At 38.2% G+C, this 16,374-nt stretch overlaps 1 protein-coding gene across 3 annotated transcripts in view; it reads left to right on the top strand.

Moving 5' to 3' along the window:
* The window catches only part of LOC106058234 (uncharacterized), a 62,407-nt gene that overhangs the window by 43,170 nt on the left and 2,863 nt on the right, over positions 1 to 16,374 (top strand). For 2 of the 3 annotated variants that reach the window (XM_056017731.1, XM_056017732.1), the window contains exons 20-24: positions 989 to 1,077; positions 3,027 to 3,161; positions 5,752 to 5,850; positions 7,309 to 7,443; positions 7,998 to 8,093. In XM_056017731.1, the coding sequence (XP_055873706.1) occupies positions 989 to 1,077; positions 3,027 to 3,161; positions 5,752 to 5,850; positions 7,309 to 7,443; positions 7,998 to 8,093 (554 nt within the window). Of the gene's footprint in view, positions 1 to 988; positions 1,078 to 3,026; positions 3,162 to 5,751; positions 5,851 to 7,308; positions 7,444 to 7,997; positions 8,094 to 10,603; positions 10,739 to 14,857; positions 14,954 to 16,374 lie in introns of all 3 variants that reach the window. The other variant, XM_056017730.1, reaches the window with a different exon arrangement.

Here is a 16,374-nt window from a genome sequence, read left to right as displayed (position 1 = left end):
TATAGGGTTTAGCCCTTGTTATATAAAGAGAGAGTGATCCTTAAAGGATTACGGCCACGACATGGCCTAAATGGTGCCGATCTGCCTAAACTCAAAACTCAAACTCAAACTCTCTTTTTTCTTTCTGTTCACTATTAGTTTCTTCAATTCTTATGCATAGAGTGCAATTTTTCACTGTCTATTTGTTCTCCCACACTTGGCGTGTCAGACTTCTCATTTCCTTATAGTTTTATATGTGCTATTATCCATTGAATAAAAGTTGGTTTCTTTTTTTTTTGTGCTGTTGTTGTTGAGCTGTTTAAGTGCTGTCCTGTGTCGTGTCATATAAACTAGGAATACGAGTTTGCCAAGCTTGGGAGATTTACTAGCGTGCTTGTTCTAGTGCTTCCTTTTCTGCTCAAAACTTTCTTTATTCTATACATTGGGGAAACAAAAAGAACTATTTAAAGTATTTCCGCCAAAAATGAAAATCCTACTACCCTTACTTGTGGGTCTTTAAGATAGAAATACTGAATCTAAAGGCAGTTAGAAGGTTAAGATACTGGGACGCCTTTTTAACTTGTATAAATGTGGATAGTTTCACTTAAATTTTACGAAGCTTATATTAACTTGCTGCGTCTGTCTGTCTGTCCGGGAGGATTCTTATACACGTTTTTTCTTTCCTTTTCTATTCTGAGATCAAATTGAAACTTTGTACAATAATTCATACTCGAAGACAATGCATGAATCAATAAAAAAAATACGATTTTATCTAAGCAATTAGTGGTAATATGAACATTTCTATTTATATAAAAAGGAGGAGATAAACCTTGCAGTATTGAAAAATGGAGGTTATTGTGCTGTGCGTTCCCTTAGAGAAGCTATGTTTTTTTTAAGCATTTCCCTATTTTGATTGTCATTCGACTTTATTTAGGTCTATCAGTCGATATAATGAAAACCAATTTACGGTAAATGAGCTATTATCAGCTTTCAAAAATCATCTCCACAGGTATTGTAATCCTGACGAGTCAAGCTGTACGGAGACTATCGTAGAAAAGAAACCTGGGGACTGCTACGTCTTTAAGAAATGTGCTTCCGGTCAGTTTGAGATCAAACGTATAACATAATTATTTTATCAAGTGTAAATCTCTGCCAGTTTGGTGTGGAGATTGGAGATGCTATTCGGCCCGTCGAAACATCTGTCCATAGTGCGTGCGATCGCTTCTGGTAGACTTTTTTTTTCGTCGGCTTTGCGGAAAAATTTCTATAGCTCTTTAGACAGGCCGGGGGCGCGGAGGTTGAGTGGCAAAGCGCTTGGAGTCCTGGGCTCGAATCTCGGTGAAGACTGGAATTTTGAATTTCGGGGTTGTTAGGGGGCCCCTGAGTCCACCCAACTCTTAAGGGTACCTGACTTTAGTTGGGGGGTGGGGGGAAGACTTTTGATCGTTGTGCTGGCCACATGACACCCTGATCGTTAACCAGAAGACCTTGACATCGTCTGCTTTATGGATAGGTCGGACATTGTTTAGCACAACCTCAGAGTTTGAGTGCATTGTGGGCTTCAGAAATGCATTCTCCTTGTCTACACAACATAGTGTTGTTTTTAGTAAGTAGAGAACGAGGGAGGGGGGCGATATAGTAGTGTCAGACATTCGAGGCGGCTTCATCGTCAAAGATTATCCTCATTTTCAATAAGAAAAACTTTTTTTTTAATTTTTAAATTAAAGTTTATACGAAGTGTAGTTGTGTCAATATCGGTCATGTAATTACATCTTTAGAAGTTCTAGACTAACAAAAATAAATCTGTGCCATTAGAAATTAGAAAAATCTCTACCAATTTTTTTTAGTGCTATTTCAAGATTCTAACGTTCTCAGTGCGATGAGATCCTATCACTTATCTGTAAGATAAGATAAGGAGATGGATGGGGGGGGGAAGAAAGAATAGAATTTTTTACCATATTCGCTTTTTGAAAGAATTTGAACTCATGGCTCAAGCCGACATACTGACCATTCTGCTTGTTAAGTGCTTATGAAAATAGAAAATTGAATAGCTATCTACTGTTTGTTACAAACTTACTTTAAAGCGGAGACATATAAAGGGGACTAATTCAGCTTATACATCATTTCAGTCAAGTACAATTTCTTTCCCCTGTTCAAAAAAAGATTGGGTGTCGGAAAATAACTTTGTTTTGTTTTTTAAGTATTTGTTTATGAGTTGTTGTTTTTTTGTTTTGTTTTTGTTTTTGTCAACATCTCTACTATACTGAGATGAACTCCAATTGGTGACAAGGCAGGGAGACATGCTGTGTGGCGTAGTAGTGTACCACAGGATACGTCTCCCCACAGCTCGCGGAGCTGCGGACACTCTTGCAAGACATGCAGCACCGTCTCTTCTGATTCCCCGCAGTGTTGGCAACGGGCATCAAAGTTTGGCCGAAACCGGGCGAAGTACGCACCAATGGGGCAGTGTTCCGTACGCCACTGCGCTATTATCGATTGTTTCGACCTTTTTAGCCTCCACCACGGGTCCTCTCGATTTGGGCGGCGCATGTGCTGCCAGACTCCCCTGGCAGTTTCGGAGTCATCCCAGGATTTCAACCATTTGTCTTGTCTCTAGTATACAAGCAATGGTCAAATTAAACTTGAGAGTTTACATTTGTCAATATCTTAAGTGAACTTAAGTCTGTCTGATTCATACTGCTAATGGAAACGTGTATGAAACTACAACTATATTAATGCACGCCGTGTTCCACTAAGTCTTTATTCTTAGATTAAAATTAATAACTAACTCCTAGGCCAATGTTTCCCAAATTGGGGTACGCGTACCACAAGGGGTACAGGAAGACTTTGGAGGGAATACACATTGAACCTCATTAAATATGCTGATTTTTTTTAATACCCATTTAATAAGTTCTGTTACTAAATTACAGTGTGGTTGGGGGGAGGCGAGGTGTACTCAGCATTACAAAAATTATAAAAGGGGTACACATTGGTCAAAAGTTTGGGAAACACTAGGCCCTAGTTTTTTTTCCCCCCTCTGTTGACAGAATGCCAAGACTTCGAATACGGCGAGGGCTGTGAAAAGAGATGTGACAACTGCCAGGATTCCTGTGACAAGTTTACAGGGGCGTGTAATTTATGCGTCCCGGGTTTCATGAACCCAAAAGGAGGATGTCTGGAGCGTAAGAGTATTCTAAACATGTTTGAGATTTAAACATTTTAAATTAAGACAAATATAAAAATCCCCTTTGAAATAAAAGCTTATTTAAAGGGGAAGAGCTCCGCCATTAAAACTATCTATATATAATTTACAAGTACACAAAATAATTAGTTACCGATAATTAATTAACTGAGAAGGGTGTTGTAGTTTTTTTTTTAATTGTTTCGTGTTTTGTTAGATACAATAAATAATTGTTTAAAGTATCAACTTGATCGGAGAATGCGTGAGGGAGAAATAGTTTTAACAATCATTTAATGGGACTAAACCCAACAAATTTAGCCTTATCTGTGAATACTGAATAATTAGTTTCCCTTACTGAATAATTAGTTTTCCTTACTGGTATCAACAACAAAAATAATTATCAGTAATTAATTGACTAATAAGTTGCTTTTTATTTTATTGATTCATGTCATGTCTATGCCAATGAATAATTGTGCGAAGTTTCAACTTGATCCGAGAATGGCTGTGGGAGAAATAACGTGTACACACTTTTTACGAGACAGACAGACAGAGTTAATATAACCTTTGTAAAAATAAGTCACCTAACATTTGTGGCATTTAGGGTTACAGGTCGTGAAGATAGATATAAAGGTGAAGATAGATATAAAGGTGAAGATAGATATAAAGGTGAAGATAGATATAAAGGTGAAGATAGATATAAAGGTGAAGATAGATATAAAGGTGAAGATAGATATAAAGGTGAAGATAGATATAAAGGTGAAGATAGATATAAAGGTGAAGATAGATATAAAGGTGAAGATAGATATAAAGGTGAAGATAGATATAAAGGTGAAGATAGATATAAAGGTGAAGATAGATATAAAGGTGAAGATAGATATAAAGGTGAAGATAGATATAAAGGTGAAGATAGATATAAAGGTGAAGATAGATATAAAGGTGAAGATAGATATAAAATAGAATCTTGAGAATTACGGTTAGGATTGGTGGAATGGTGATTCACTTAAGGATTGTGGGTGGAAGTTGATTGAACTATGTGAAAGGTCAAGACAGAGCTAGGTAGTAACTGTTATCAAACAGTTTAGTACCCTGTAGCAGATAGGCGAATTAGTAGCTTATGTCAATAATCAAGGAAGATATATTTGTATATTATAATAGTGAAACCCAGAGCCGTATTTAGACTTGGAAGACCTTTAGTCTCTGATACATGAGACTTTTGGATTCCTTTATACGCCTTGATAGTAAAAGTCAGTGATAGGTATCTCTTTTGGGGTTCTAGCTTGGTACACCAATAGTATATACGTTACTTCGGAAAGGTCTTAGATGTGATTCTGGTTTCTAGAAAGGATTTCATCACATCACTGCTTTAGTCTGACATGATGTAGTCTCAAAATGTCATTAAATGTTATGTGTGTTTCTGTTTGTTTGTTTGTTTTTTTCTTTGTTCTTGTTTTGTGTTTGCTTGTTGTGCATAGTCAAAGTTAGTAATGTTGATAGTTTCAAATAGTCCTGACGTAGGCATGCAGACAAGAGTCGCCAATATCTAGGTCACCCTTACTGTCGAGGACGCTTGGTGGATGAGCGGTAAAGCGTTTGGCTTCCGAACCATGAATCCCGGTTTTGAATCCTGGTGACGGCTGGGATTTTTTATTTCTGGATCTTAGGGCGCCTCCGAGTCCACCCAGCTCTAATGGGTATCTGACATATATTAGGGAAAGTAAAGGCTGTTGGTCGTTGTGCTGGTCACATGATAGCGTCGTTAACCGTAGGCCACAGAAACAGATGGCCTTTACGTCATCTGCCCTGTAGACCACAAGGTCTGAAAAGGGAACTTTATTTAGTTTAATTTACCTTACTGTCGAACTCAACAAGACAGAACTTAACGTTACACAATATGTAAGCAAAAACTTTAAGAGAATCAATGTGCTCTATCCTAGATCGTGTGTTCTTCAACTAAGTAACTGATTGGGCCCTAACCGTTTGACTATTTAACATTTAACATGCATGACTAGATTGACCTAGGGACACGCGTGGGACGAAATCTTTTTTTTTTTTTTTGAGGAACGTCTGTATTTTATAAGATAAGATGGGCTCAATATCCAATCCTGATATAGACAATGAATTATTGATTCGAGATTTTAACTAGAGCAGATCTGTGTTTGCTGAGCGCCTATCGGAAGCGAGGATTCTACCTCCCCCCCCTCCACTTCCACAAAAAAAAAATAATTGACCATAGCTCAACGAGCGTAATGTGGCTTACCGGTCGTGCGGTATGCGCGCTGGACTGTCGTCCAGTCGTCTCGATGGTCCTGGGTTCAAACCCTGCCCGCCGCCATCCCCCCCCCCTTTCCGTCGTCCTGTGGGAGGTTTGGACTGGGAAGTTGAAGGAACATTCGAAACAAGTAATCCGTTTTACAAACCTTTTACTAAAGAAGCCTGAAAAACGCGCTATATAAAATAATAATAATAATAGTAGATATTATGGCAGTAATGTTAAAACTTTAATAAATTGCTTCTGAGAAATCTTCACATTGCTTAGATTGTATTTGCAAATGTGAACATTAGAAACTATTAGATCTACACTTTGTTTTCAGCTTGTGGACCCTACAAGTACGGGGCTATGTGTCAGGGGGACTGCACTCTGAAGTGCCCTGGTGAGGACTGCGTTGACAGAGTAGAAGGAACCTGTTCCAGTAGGTAGAACAATGAAGTGTCCCTTAATGGAAGGAAGTCTAGCTGCTTCCCAATAGCTACCATCCTGTATATCGTAGTCCTGTTTGATCATTCCCTTCACATCTCAAATTTTGCTCTCTCTCTCTCTCTCTCTCTCTCACTCTGTAAGTCTGTATCTCTCTGTCTCTTTCTTTCTCTGTGTAAATCTCTGTATCTCTCTCTCTATGTCTCTCTCTCTATGTGTAAGTCTCTGTATCTCTCCTTGTCTCTCTCTCTCTCTTTCTTTCTCTCTCTGTCTCTTTCTCTCTCTGTCTCTCTTTCTCTCTCTCTGTCTCTCTCTCTTTCTCTCTCTCTGTCCCCCCTCTCTCTTTCTCTCTCTATCTTTCTCTCTCTCTCTGTCCCCCTCTCTCTTTCTCTACCTGTCTCTCCCTCTATCTTTTTCTCTCTCTGTCTCGCTCTATCTTTCTCTCTCTCTCTCTCTGTCCCCTCTCTCTTTCTCTCTCTGTCTCTCGGTGAATCAGAATCTTAGTCTGTTTCCTTTTTTTTTATCATTGTGCTCTTTGTCTTGTCTATCTACTTCTCCCTCTCTCGCTATCTCTCCGATTCTCTTTTTATTACTGTCTCTTTCTCTTTATGTATTCTTTGCTTTGCCTCTTGTATCTCTGTCTCTCTCTCTCTCTCTCTCTCTCTATTCCCTTACACTTTCCGTTTGTCCGTCTCTCTCTACCCCCCCCCCACACACCTTTTGTCTTTCAGTCTCTGTGTCCATCTACCTTTCTCTCCGTATTCCTCACATTCTCTTACTTTCTCTTTGTATCTGTTTCTGTCTGTGTCACAGTAGGTCAGGCCCTTGGTCTTTCTTTTCTCTTTATTTTTCTATGTGTGTGTGTCTCTCTCTCTCCACACACATGTTAAATTGTTATGTCTCTCTGTCTCTATCCACATATTCATTATTTCTATCTTCTTCTCTCTCCTTCAACATTTTCATTGTTTTGTCTCTCTGTCCAAATGTTCACTCTCTCTCTCTCTCTGTCTCTCTCTCTCTCTCCACATGTTCCTTCTTTCTGTCTCTCTGTTCATTTGTTCATTCTTTCTCTATCTCGCTGTTCAAATGTTCCTTTTTTTTCTGTCTGTCTGTCTCTCTCTCTCTCTCTCTCTCTGTCAACTTTTCATTCTTTCTCTCACTCCCTGTTTCCGGCCTTTTCAATACATTCTTAAAACCCTTTCAAACCTCAAGTGGGCAGCTTTCTAAGCTTATATCCAGTTTCGTCGTCACTAGGGTATGTGCCACAAGATGCAGTCGTACGATCGTACAACACGCACTTCCTAGTGACGCCATTGCTTATATTGCTTCTATAGCCCTGATTTTGTGTGTGTGTGTGTGTGTGTCCTTATGGTAGACACTTTCGTAAATGTTTGAGAAGCACTGCCCCGAAAGAAAGAAAAACGCGAGCTCTATCTCATGACCATATTTTCAGAGTGTAAGAACTACACCTACGGTAAAGAGTGTGAGTTCACCTGTGACAACTGCTTAGAACCTTGCAACAAAATAACGGGGGTGTGTGACAGCTGCAAGGAAGGATTCAAGTTCCCCAATGTCACGTGCAAAGAACGTAAGTTACGTTTCCGCGGCTTAGGTTCAAGATTTTTTTTTTCATAATTGATTTCCTCATGTCACGCCATGTATCTTCTTTACTCGACGTTCATTCACTTGTATAGTGAAACATGTTGGTGCACGTGAAAAGAGCGTGGCATAAAGCCAACAGGGTCAACGATATGTCTACCGCTGAAAAGGTGATATTCCGAGCAGTAGCGGCCTTAGGGGGGTGGCAAGTTGATTAACTCTTTCTCTCCTAATCGACGATACCATCGTTGATTTTTACCTCATTTAATTAAATTTAATTTTTATTTTTTTTTTACTTGACTTTGAATTATATAAAATGAGCATGCACTTCCCTATAATTCTATACCAAATACAACATTTTCTGATCACAAAAAACAAAGCTATTGACGCCAAATCATAACAGGGTAGTGAAATAGTAATGAGCAAAATGAAGAATTCCTTCGAAACGTGCAAAAATAATTATGGAGAGAAAGAGTTAACTTGTGAGAATTACCAATAGAAAGTAACTTCCGCCTAAGTGTGGCAGACCTTACTCCATTTTAGCATGCGGCATGTTTGAGTACGGTCCTGATTGCACCGGTGACTGTATCAAAAAGTGCGGAGAGGATTGTGGTGACAGAACAGACGGAGCCTGCTCAAGTAAGTATATTCCTTTTAGTTCTACCTCCACGTTTACACACCACCATCTATTATCTTGCCACTTTTAATAGTTCATAATCCATCACAGGTAGCCTTCGCCTAGACTACCATCCTTAAAACAATGATTCTTGTCTATGAACTTATTTCTTTTCTTAGTTGAAAAGATTTACATACAAACAAAATGAAAAGATGACCACGGCGGCTTTCAATCACTGCTGTCCTTAACGCTTAACACATTTCTCTTTTTTTTTTATCTACCTCTATCTGAAGTGAAAAACGTAATGCTAATAGCGTTTTCCAATCTAGTCTTAATGTTGTAAAAAAAGGTTCTAAGACAGGGCCAGTCCTACCAATTACGGGGCCCTATGCGAAACGGATTGCGCGGGGCCCATTCTGGATTGTGATAAGGATAATGCGAAAATTAATATTTTGTATTAGAAAATAAATTCGTCTTTTCATTTTATTCCTACTTTACTAAGTACACAATCACTGTCAAATTAACTTTACGAGCCATCTACAGTAGATAGTAGTTTTACAACAAAAAAGCCGATAAACATTCAGATCTGCCTTTCAAATTTACTGTCGACTAAGAGGTAGAGATAGATTTGGATTTTATTTATATGCCAGTGACTGTTAAAGCAAATTAAGAATTTGAACTTCCTGTTTTGGTTAAAATTCTCCATATTATTACATTTTTATTAAACGAACGCTGACAATGACGTTTTATTTTTAAATCGCGAATAGGATTGGCGTTGTGCATAGTGAATGACACCCCGTAATGACAATTGTGTCTGTTTGCATCAGTTTTCAGAAGATTTTACTAATTTCACGAGATTTTCATGACTTTTTCGTATATTTTACAATTTCAGAATTCCAGAAACCCTTTAATAATAAGTTAAAATGGTTTAATTTCATAATTTACACCTAGAATTCGCGCGGGGCCTATGAAAGCGCGGGGGCCTACTGCGGCCGCATATTTTGCAGTGGCCTAAGACCGGCCCTGTCCTAAGATGTTTCGAGCACTCGTACCGATAATACCATTGTAAATAGCACTGATCGTTCTCTAGATGCACTAAAAGAATCTACACGGTAAAGACTGACATATTTAAATATACATTCACACTCATATCATCATTACAAACACATCTACACGGAAAGTGTGACGAGACTGATCACATAAATCACCAACATGTCAATCAATTATATTTACCAGAGTCATGTCTGTCAATCACATTCGACTCATTCATATTATTCAATGACGTTCACCACAATTATATTTAATCAATGACAATCACCACAATCGTAAATCAATCACAGTTATCTCAATCATATTAATCAGTCACAAGCATCCCTACCAAATATATCAATCACATTCATCCCAATCGTATTAATCAATCACAGTCATCACTACCTTATCAATCAATCACATTTATCCCTACCATCTTATCAATCACATTTAGCCCTACCATATTAATCAATCACATTTATCCCTACTGTATTAATCAATTACATTTATCCCTACTGTATTAATCAATCACAGTTATCTCAATCATATTAATCAATCGCAAGCATCCCTACCAAATATATCAATTACATTCATTTCTATCGTATTAGTCAATCACAGTCATTCCTACTGTATTAATCAATCACATTTATCCATACCATATTAACCAATCACAGACATCCCTACCACATTAATCAATCGCATTTATCCCTACCATATTAATCAATCACGTTTATCCCAATCATATTAATCACTCACATTCATCTCTATCGTATTAATTAATCAATTACTTTCATTCCAATCTGTAAATGACGATGAATGGTGTAATGTTGGAGAATGCGAATGTCGTGGAATGCTGGGTTCTTGTCTCCTGAAGTACTCTTGACACGTGACAAGACAAATACTATAAACTGACCTAAGTCCGTTTCAGCAGACAAATATAAAGTTTATTTTACTACAATAATAATAATACTGCACTCCTTGTTAGTGATACAAGTCAAGAAATAATAAACAATCCTATCCGCATAACAGTGGTATCAAATATATCCAATACGTTAAACTCTCCAGAGTATATTACAAATCACGTCCGCATCTCAGCGGGTAACATTGTACAGAATAATGCAGAATAACTAATAAAATTACATGTCTCAAAAGACCACTGGCAACAACTGCCCACAAGTTACTATCTAACTGAAATTACTACTCGACTTTTCTAAGTCGCTACTGTCCGTCCCGGGCCAAAAATATACTAGACTGCCTCGTACAGAGGGTAACACTTGACTTGCTTGACTGACTGACTTGACTGAACTCAAAGTCAACTTTATTCATTCTACTTGCACGTGTCTTTTAAACTCTTAACATGACGTGAACATTATAACAGGCAATGTCGACTGAGACTGTGACACAATCCCATTTATTATTCACAGTCATTACATTTCTTGAATAAGACTACTCAAAACACTCTCATGCTAGAAGTTGCCATGTTTTTGTTCCCTGACTCGCTTAGAATGTGAGGACTACAAATGGGGTCCCGACTGCTCGAGCACTTGTGACAACTGTAAAGATCCGTGCAGTAAATTCAATGGCGCCTGCCGAGGCTGCAAAAGCGGATTCCGAGGAAAGAATGTCGCGTGCACAATACGTAAGTCCCCCACGTTTTAACAGAGAGTACTTCAAGTCCTCACTCACATAATGTCTGACGATGATGATGATAATGGTTATGATAAAGATGATGACTTTGGTGATAATGATGATGGTAATGATGCTGATGCTGATGATGATATAACGTCCTTTAAGCTAATGTTTTACGATGATGAAATGTAGCCAGCATAATGTTATTATGTAATATGTAATATGTATGTCTTGTGGACAGTCATTGACCTATAGCACCAAACTGCTGGTTAACAACTAAAATGTGTTATATTTTAACTTATAAAACTTTGAATAACTTCTTTGTGAACAAAACTAAATATAACTTTTATTACAATATGGACGAATACAACTTACGATGAAATGAAATAAACTGATATTTAAACAAATCAAAACTCTCAAAAAATAAACAAACACGTCTTTACATTCTGGCATCCTGGAGTCGTCTCTCGTACTTAATACAGCTTACGACAGCGCCGCTTATCTTGCGTCATCATCAAGACTAGCATTAAATTAGTGCTCTCTCTCTCTCTTTCTCTCTCTCTTTCTCTATCTCTCTCCCTCTCTCCAACTAACAATAAATACTCCCTTTCATCATATCTACCTTGGAAACACACGCGCACTCCATATAAGCATTGCTAAAAGTATTACCTTTATCATCATCATTCGTCCCTTGGCTTTCTTCGTAGGAGTGCAGTGAAAAATCAGAGCAGGTCCATTCTTTCAGTCAACCTTTCTTTGGGCGACCCTTACTTCGTTCTCCATCCACTGTCCATTAAAGGATGAATTTTCTCTGTGAGCCATGGCTTAAAATATAACCAAGCCAACTCAAGCCTTTGTTTCTCTGTTTAGATGCTCAGCGCCAGCCATTTGTCTGTTAATTTGTAAAAGTATAAACTCATTTGTCTTCTAATTCCGGTATCTGATACCCTGCATATTTCTGTAGCATTTACTCTCAAAGGCTTGCATTCTTCTGTTCTGTTATTATACTTTAGAACAGGACAAAAACAATACGAGAAGTTCATGCTTAGACATCACAGCTAACAAAAGGTCATAAAAGTGAAAGTCAATGGACAATGTTCTCAACTGAAGTAAAGATATCCCTTGCGATCTATAAAAAAAAAGGGGGTGGGCATGTAAGGGTCATCTGTTTCGGTGACCAACGAATATTGAGGGTGTCGTGTGACCAGCACAACAACAAAAAGCGTTTACTTCACCTACAAATGTCAGTTACTCATGGATCTCGTTGGACTTGAGGGTCCTAAAAATCTAAAAGTTCAACATCCCAGTCCTCGCCTGGATTCAAACCCGAAATTCTATGGTTCGGGGGTCAAGTTCTTTACCACTTGACACCAGCCCCTTAACACGTGATCTTAAACTGCCAACGAAAACATAAATCAATTAGGTCTACCTTGACCCAAGGGCTTATTTTTATTGTTTAAACTTTTCTTTTTTTTTTTTTTTCAGCTTAAGAAACCTATTAATTAATGGTTAATACAGTTTTAATTCAATCTTGCAAAAAAAAACTTAATGAATTCCACAATAGCTTGACTGGGATTCAAATCCGATAATTTACCAAACGCTCTATCGATTTAAAAAAACAACAGGCAAAATAAACAAGAAACCCTTTTTTTTTTAAATTAAAAAATCTTATCTAAAGGGGAAGAACGTCGTCAATAAAACTAAATCTATCAATAATTTACAAGCTATTTCCCTTATGCAATATCAAAACAAAATAAGGAATTACCAATAATTAATTGACTAATTGAGTATATTTGTTTATTGATTCATGTTTTTTAGCTTCTTCTTCTTCTTCTTCTTCATCGTTCTCATTGTTATGTTGGAGTGTTCATATGACTAGACCAATACATGAGATGAACTGCGCAGTGGTTTCCAAATCAGGGAGCTCTCCATATAGTTTTCTTTCTATTGGGGTGATTTGGGGCCAATGTCTTATACGGGCCTCTTGGTAGAGAGAGCAGTTTTGGAGGACGTGGTCGGCATTTTCTGGTGATACTCCACATGGGCAGATTTCACTGGTTCCAATTTTGAGCTTCCGGAACATGTGTTGTCGCATTCTGTTGTGTCCGGTCCTGAGTCGAAAGATTAGACGCTGGTCTTGTCGGGATAGCTTATAGTAAGCATCATCTTTCTTGTGATTTGGATGGGAGCTCGTCCATTTCTCATTTATTTTATCTACAATTAATTTCTTCATTTCTTCTGGATAGAGAGCAGAGTTTACTTGTGAGTTTGTTCTCCCACTCTTGGCGAGTGTGTCAGCCTTCTCATTTCCTGCTAGTTGTATGTGAGCTGGTATCCATTGAATGACAGTTTTTTTGCTGTTGTGGTTGAGCTTTGTGAGTGCTGTTCTGAGGTTTTTAATATAAGGGGAATCAGAGTTTTGCAGGCTTTGGAGGGTTGTTTTTGCGTCTGTTAGAAAGACAATCTGACTGTGAGGGGAACTTGGATGATTTGCTAGCATGGTAGCAGCTAGTGCTAGTGCTTCCCTTTCTGCTCTGTGACTGTCAGAGAGCTCTCCAGTTGCAAAGGATTTTTCTAGTTTTCCTCCATCTGGCCATTCGATAAGTATTCCAGCTCCTCCATTTGTGGTGGCTTTATGGGATGAGCCATCCGTGTAAACTCTGATCCACTGATTGCTAGGGTAATTGGTATGTAGAAAACAGTTCACTATTTCCTTGAGCTCTGTTGGTCTGTAATCAGATTTTCTTTTTATGTTTTCAATATGGTCCCTTATAGTAGGAAGAGGGCTTTCGTCCCAGGGTGGAGATTCATTATAGTGTATCGAGGATTCCAGAGTAATTTTTTCAAGTTGGTGTTTCTTTTTTAGGTTTAGAGATTCCTGTATGAAATTGGTCCTTTTGAGACGGTTTTTTGTGCCAGTTTTGTGGATTTTTGTTCTGAGTGGGTGCCTCTCCAAGGTTTCCAATTTTGTGAATTGGGAAAGGATTTTTATTTCTCTTCTTTCATCCAGAGAGATCAGGGCAGTGGTTTCCTCCATAGCTCTTATGGGTGTTGTTTTGATTGCTCCTGTCATTATCCTTAGACCAATATTTTGAACCTTGTCTATTTTTCTAAGGTTGGTTTGGGCTGCTGAGCCCCATGCTGTGGCACCATATTCTAGTACAGGTCTTACATAACTGGTATAGGTCTTTTTCAGGATGTTGTGATTTGCTCCCCAATCTGTGCCAGCTAATTTTTTCAAGAGGGATAGTCTCTGGATGCCTTTACTCTGTGTTTTATCTATTTGGTTTTTCCAGGTTAGTCTCGGGTCATAGGTGACTCCAAGATAAGTAGGGCTGTCATTTTTTTCTAAAGCTTCCTTATCTAATGTTAATTTTATTGTTTGTTGTTTTGTTGACAGTGAGAATATGGTATATGTTGTCTTTTTTGTGTTAATGGACATGCCCCAGTCTTTGGACCAATTATTGAGTTTATCAAGAGCATCTTGTAATCGAAATTTCGATGTTCCTACATATTCTTCTGTGCTAATTAAGGCAAGGTCATCTGCATACATGCTGCTCTTAACTTTTTTGGGTAGGTTTTGATTTAGATCGTTTATGAATATTAGGAAAAGTGTTGGGGATAGGACTCCTCCTTGGGGGACACCATTTTTTATACCCACTGTGTGGCTTCTTTGTCCTTGCATGCAAACTAAGGCTTTTCCATATCCCACAGAATGTACAACTGGATAAAGGAATACCTAAATAATAATAGAATAATGTTTTTTAGCAATATATAATTGTTTGAAGTTTCAACTTGGTCGAAGAATGCGTGAGGGAGAAATAACGTTAACACTTATTTAAGGGGACTAAACCCAACAAATTTAGCCATATCAGTAAATACTGAATTATTAGTTTCCCTTGTTGCTATTAAACAAAATAATTGAATTACCAGTAATTAATTGTGTAATTGGTTATTTTTTATTTATTGATTTATGTCTTGTCTATGTCGATGAATTGGTGTGTGAAGTTTCAACTTGATCCGAGAATGGGTGAGGGAGAACTATCGTGTGCACACTTTTTACCAGGCAGACAGAGATAAGCTTTGTAAAAACTTTCTAATCTATCCATTACGGTTGTTCTTTGACTAGCTTGCGGACCTTTAGAGTTCGGCCCGGGTTGCTGGGGCAACTGTACAGAGAAGTGTGGCGGGGCGTGCGCTGAGAGCGTGAACGGCACGTGCCCAGGTAACGTACTTGTGACGTCATTGGTCTGTATGTTTTTCCCTTTCAGACTTTGCCATCTATTGGGGGGGGGGGGGCAGATGATGTTAAGGTCATCTGTTTCTCAGTTTCTGTGCCCCAAGGTTAACGAGCGTGTCATGGGGCCAGTACAACTACCACCACCACCTTTTTTCCCCTTTAACTAATGTCAAATTAAGAAATGAGCGGACTCAGGGCGGGGAGGTGGGGCGCTAAAATGCAGGAATTTAAAATCCCAGTCTTTACACTTAGCTACCACGCCCCTGTCATTGTTTTGTATTAACAAATACAACTTTTCTTGCTAGTAATATATCGGATCATCCATTAGCGTGGTCGAAAGGCTAAGTGCGCTTGAACTTGGCTTGGCTTGGCTATCTATGAAGGGGTTTCGAGGTTCGACACCCAAGTTGTCTTTACTGAGCACCTAAAGGTAGCACTGAAAAACCTTCTCCCAGATACTCCCTGCCCCCCCCCCACCTGTCCACAAATGAGATTGGACCATAGCACTCTGAGCAAGCTGTAAGAATGAAAATACGCTATATTAAAGTTATAATTTGTTTACCGACAGGTCTCTTGATTAATACATAATAGGGATGTTAACAATGCAAATGTCATTAAAACAATACGTTCCAAGTTCTTTTTATAAAACCTCCTTCTTGACATGCAGAGAATGCCATAGTTGAAATTCCACCAGCAAAGATTTACCTTATACTTACTTAATGTACAATCAGTGCCAGATTTTACTAGATAGAGGCCCTGGACAGATTTTTGGAGAGGCACATTTCCTCTTGATGCTTCAATGTTATTACAATTGCTAATACTTGCTAATGTATAAGCAAGCCACGTTTGTGAAGAAACAAACATATTTATTGATTTTTTAACTGTAATTCTATTTTGTTCCTAAACTTAAATAAAAGCTAATAGGAATATTTTGTTGAAACTAAATATTTGTGAAATAGTTAGACCTCATTTTTTAATGGGGAGGGTATGATCGACTACACAGTCCGGCACTGATGTAAATCAGGCCCTAATTATAAGCCCGTCAAACTAGCCTTAATGAATGTGGTTTTTATAGTACTTCAACTCTATCAGATATTTACTAAGGATTTTTATTAAATTATTAAATTTTTACTACATTTACTATTTGAACTGTGAATAGACCTTGTTTTTAATGACTTAACTATATTAAAATTGTGGTATGAAGCAAGAGTAACCCTTGAGGGATTACGGGCACGACATGGCCTAAATTGTACCGATGTGCCAAAAACCCAAAATACAAATACAAATACTCTATTAGATGTTAAAGAATATTGCAGACTATTTGATAGCTCCGACGTTGACCTGTGGAAAGAATGCCGCTTAGAGTTAGAGGCCTTTAAACTGAGTTTATAAATGTTAGATGCACA

Source organism: Biomphalaria glabrata, chromosome 18, assembly GCF_947242115.1.
Source record: "Biomphalaria glabrata chromosome 18, xgBioGlab47.1, whole genome shotgun sequence".
NCBI lineage: Eukaryota > Metazoa > Mollusca > Gastropoda > Planorbidae > Biomphalaria > Biomphalaria glabrata.
This window is presented reverse-complemented; position numbering and strand designations above follow the sequence as displayed.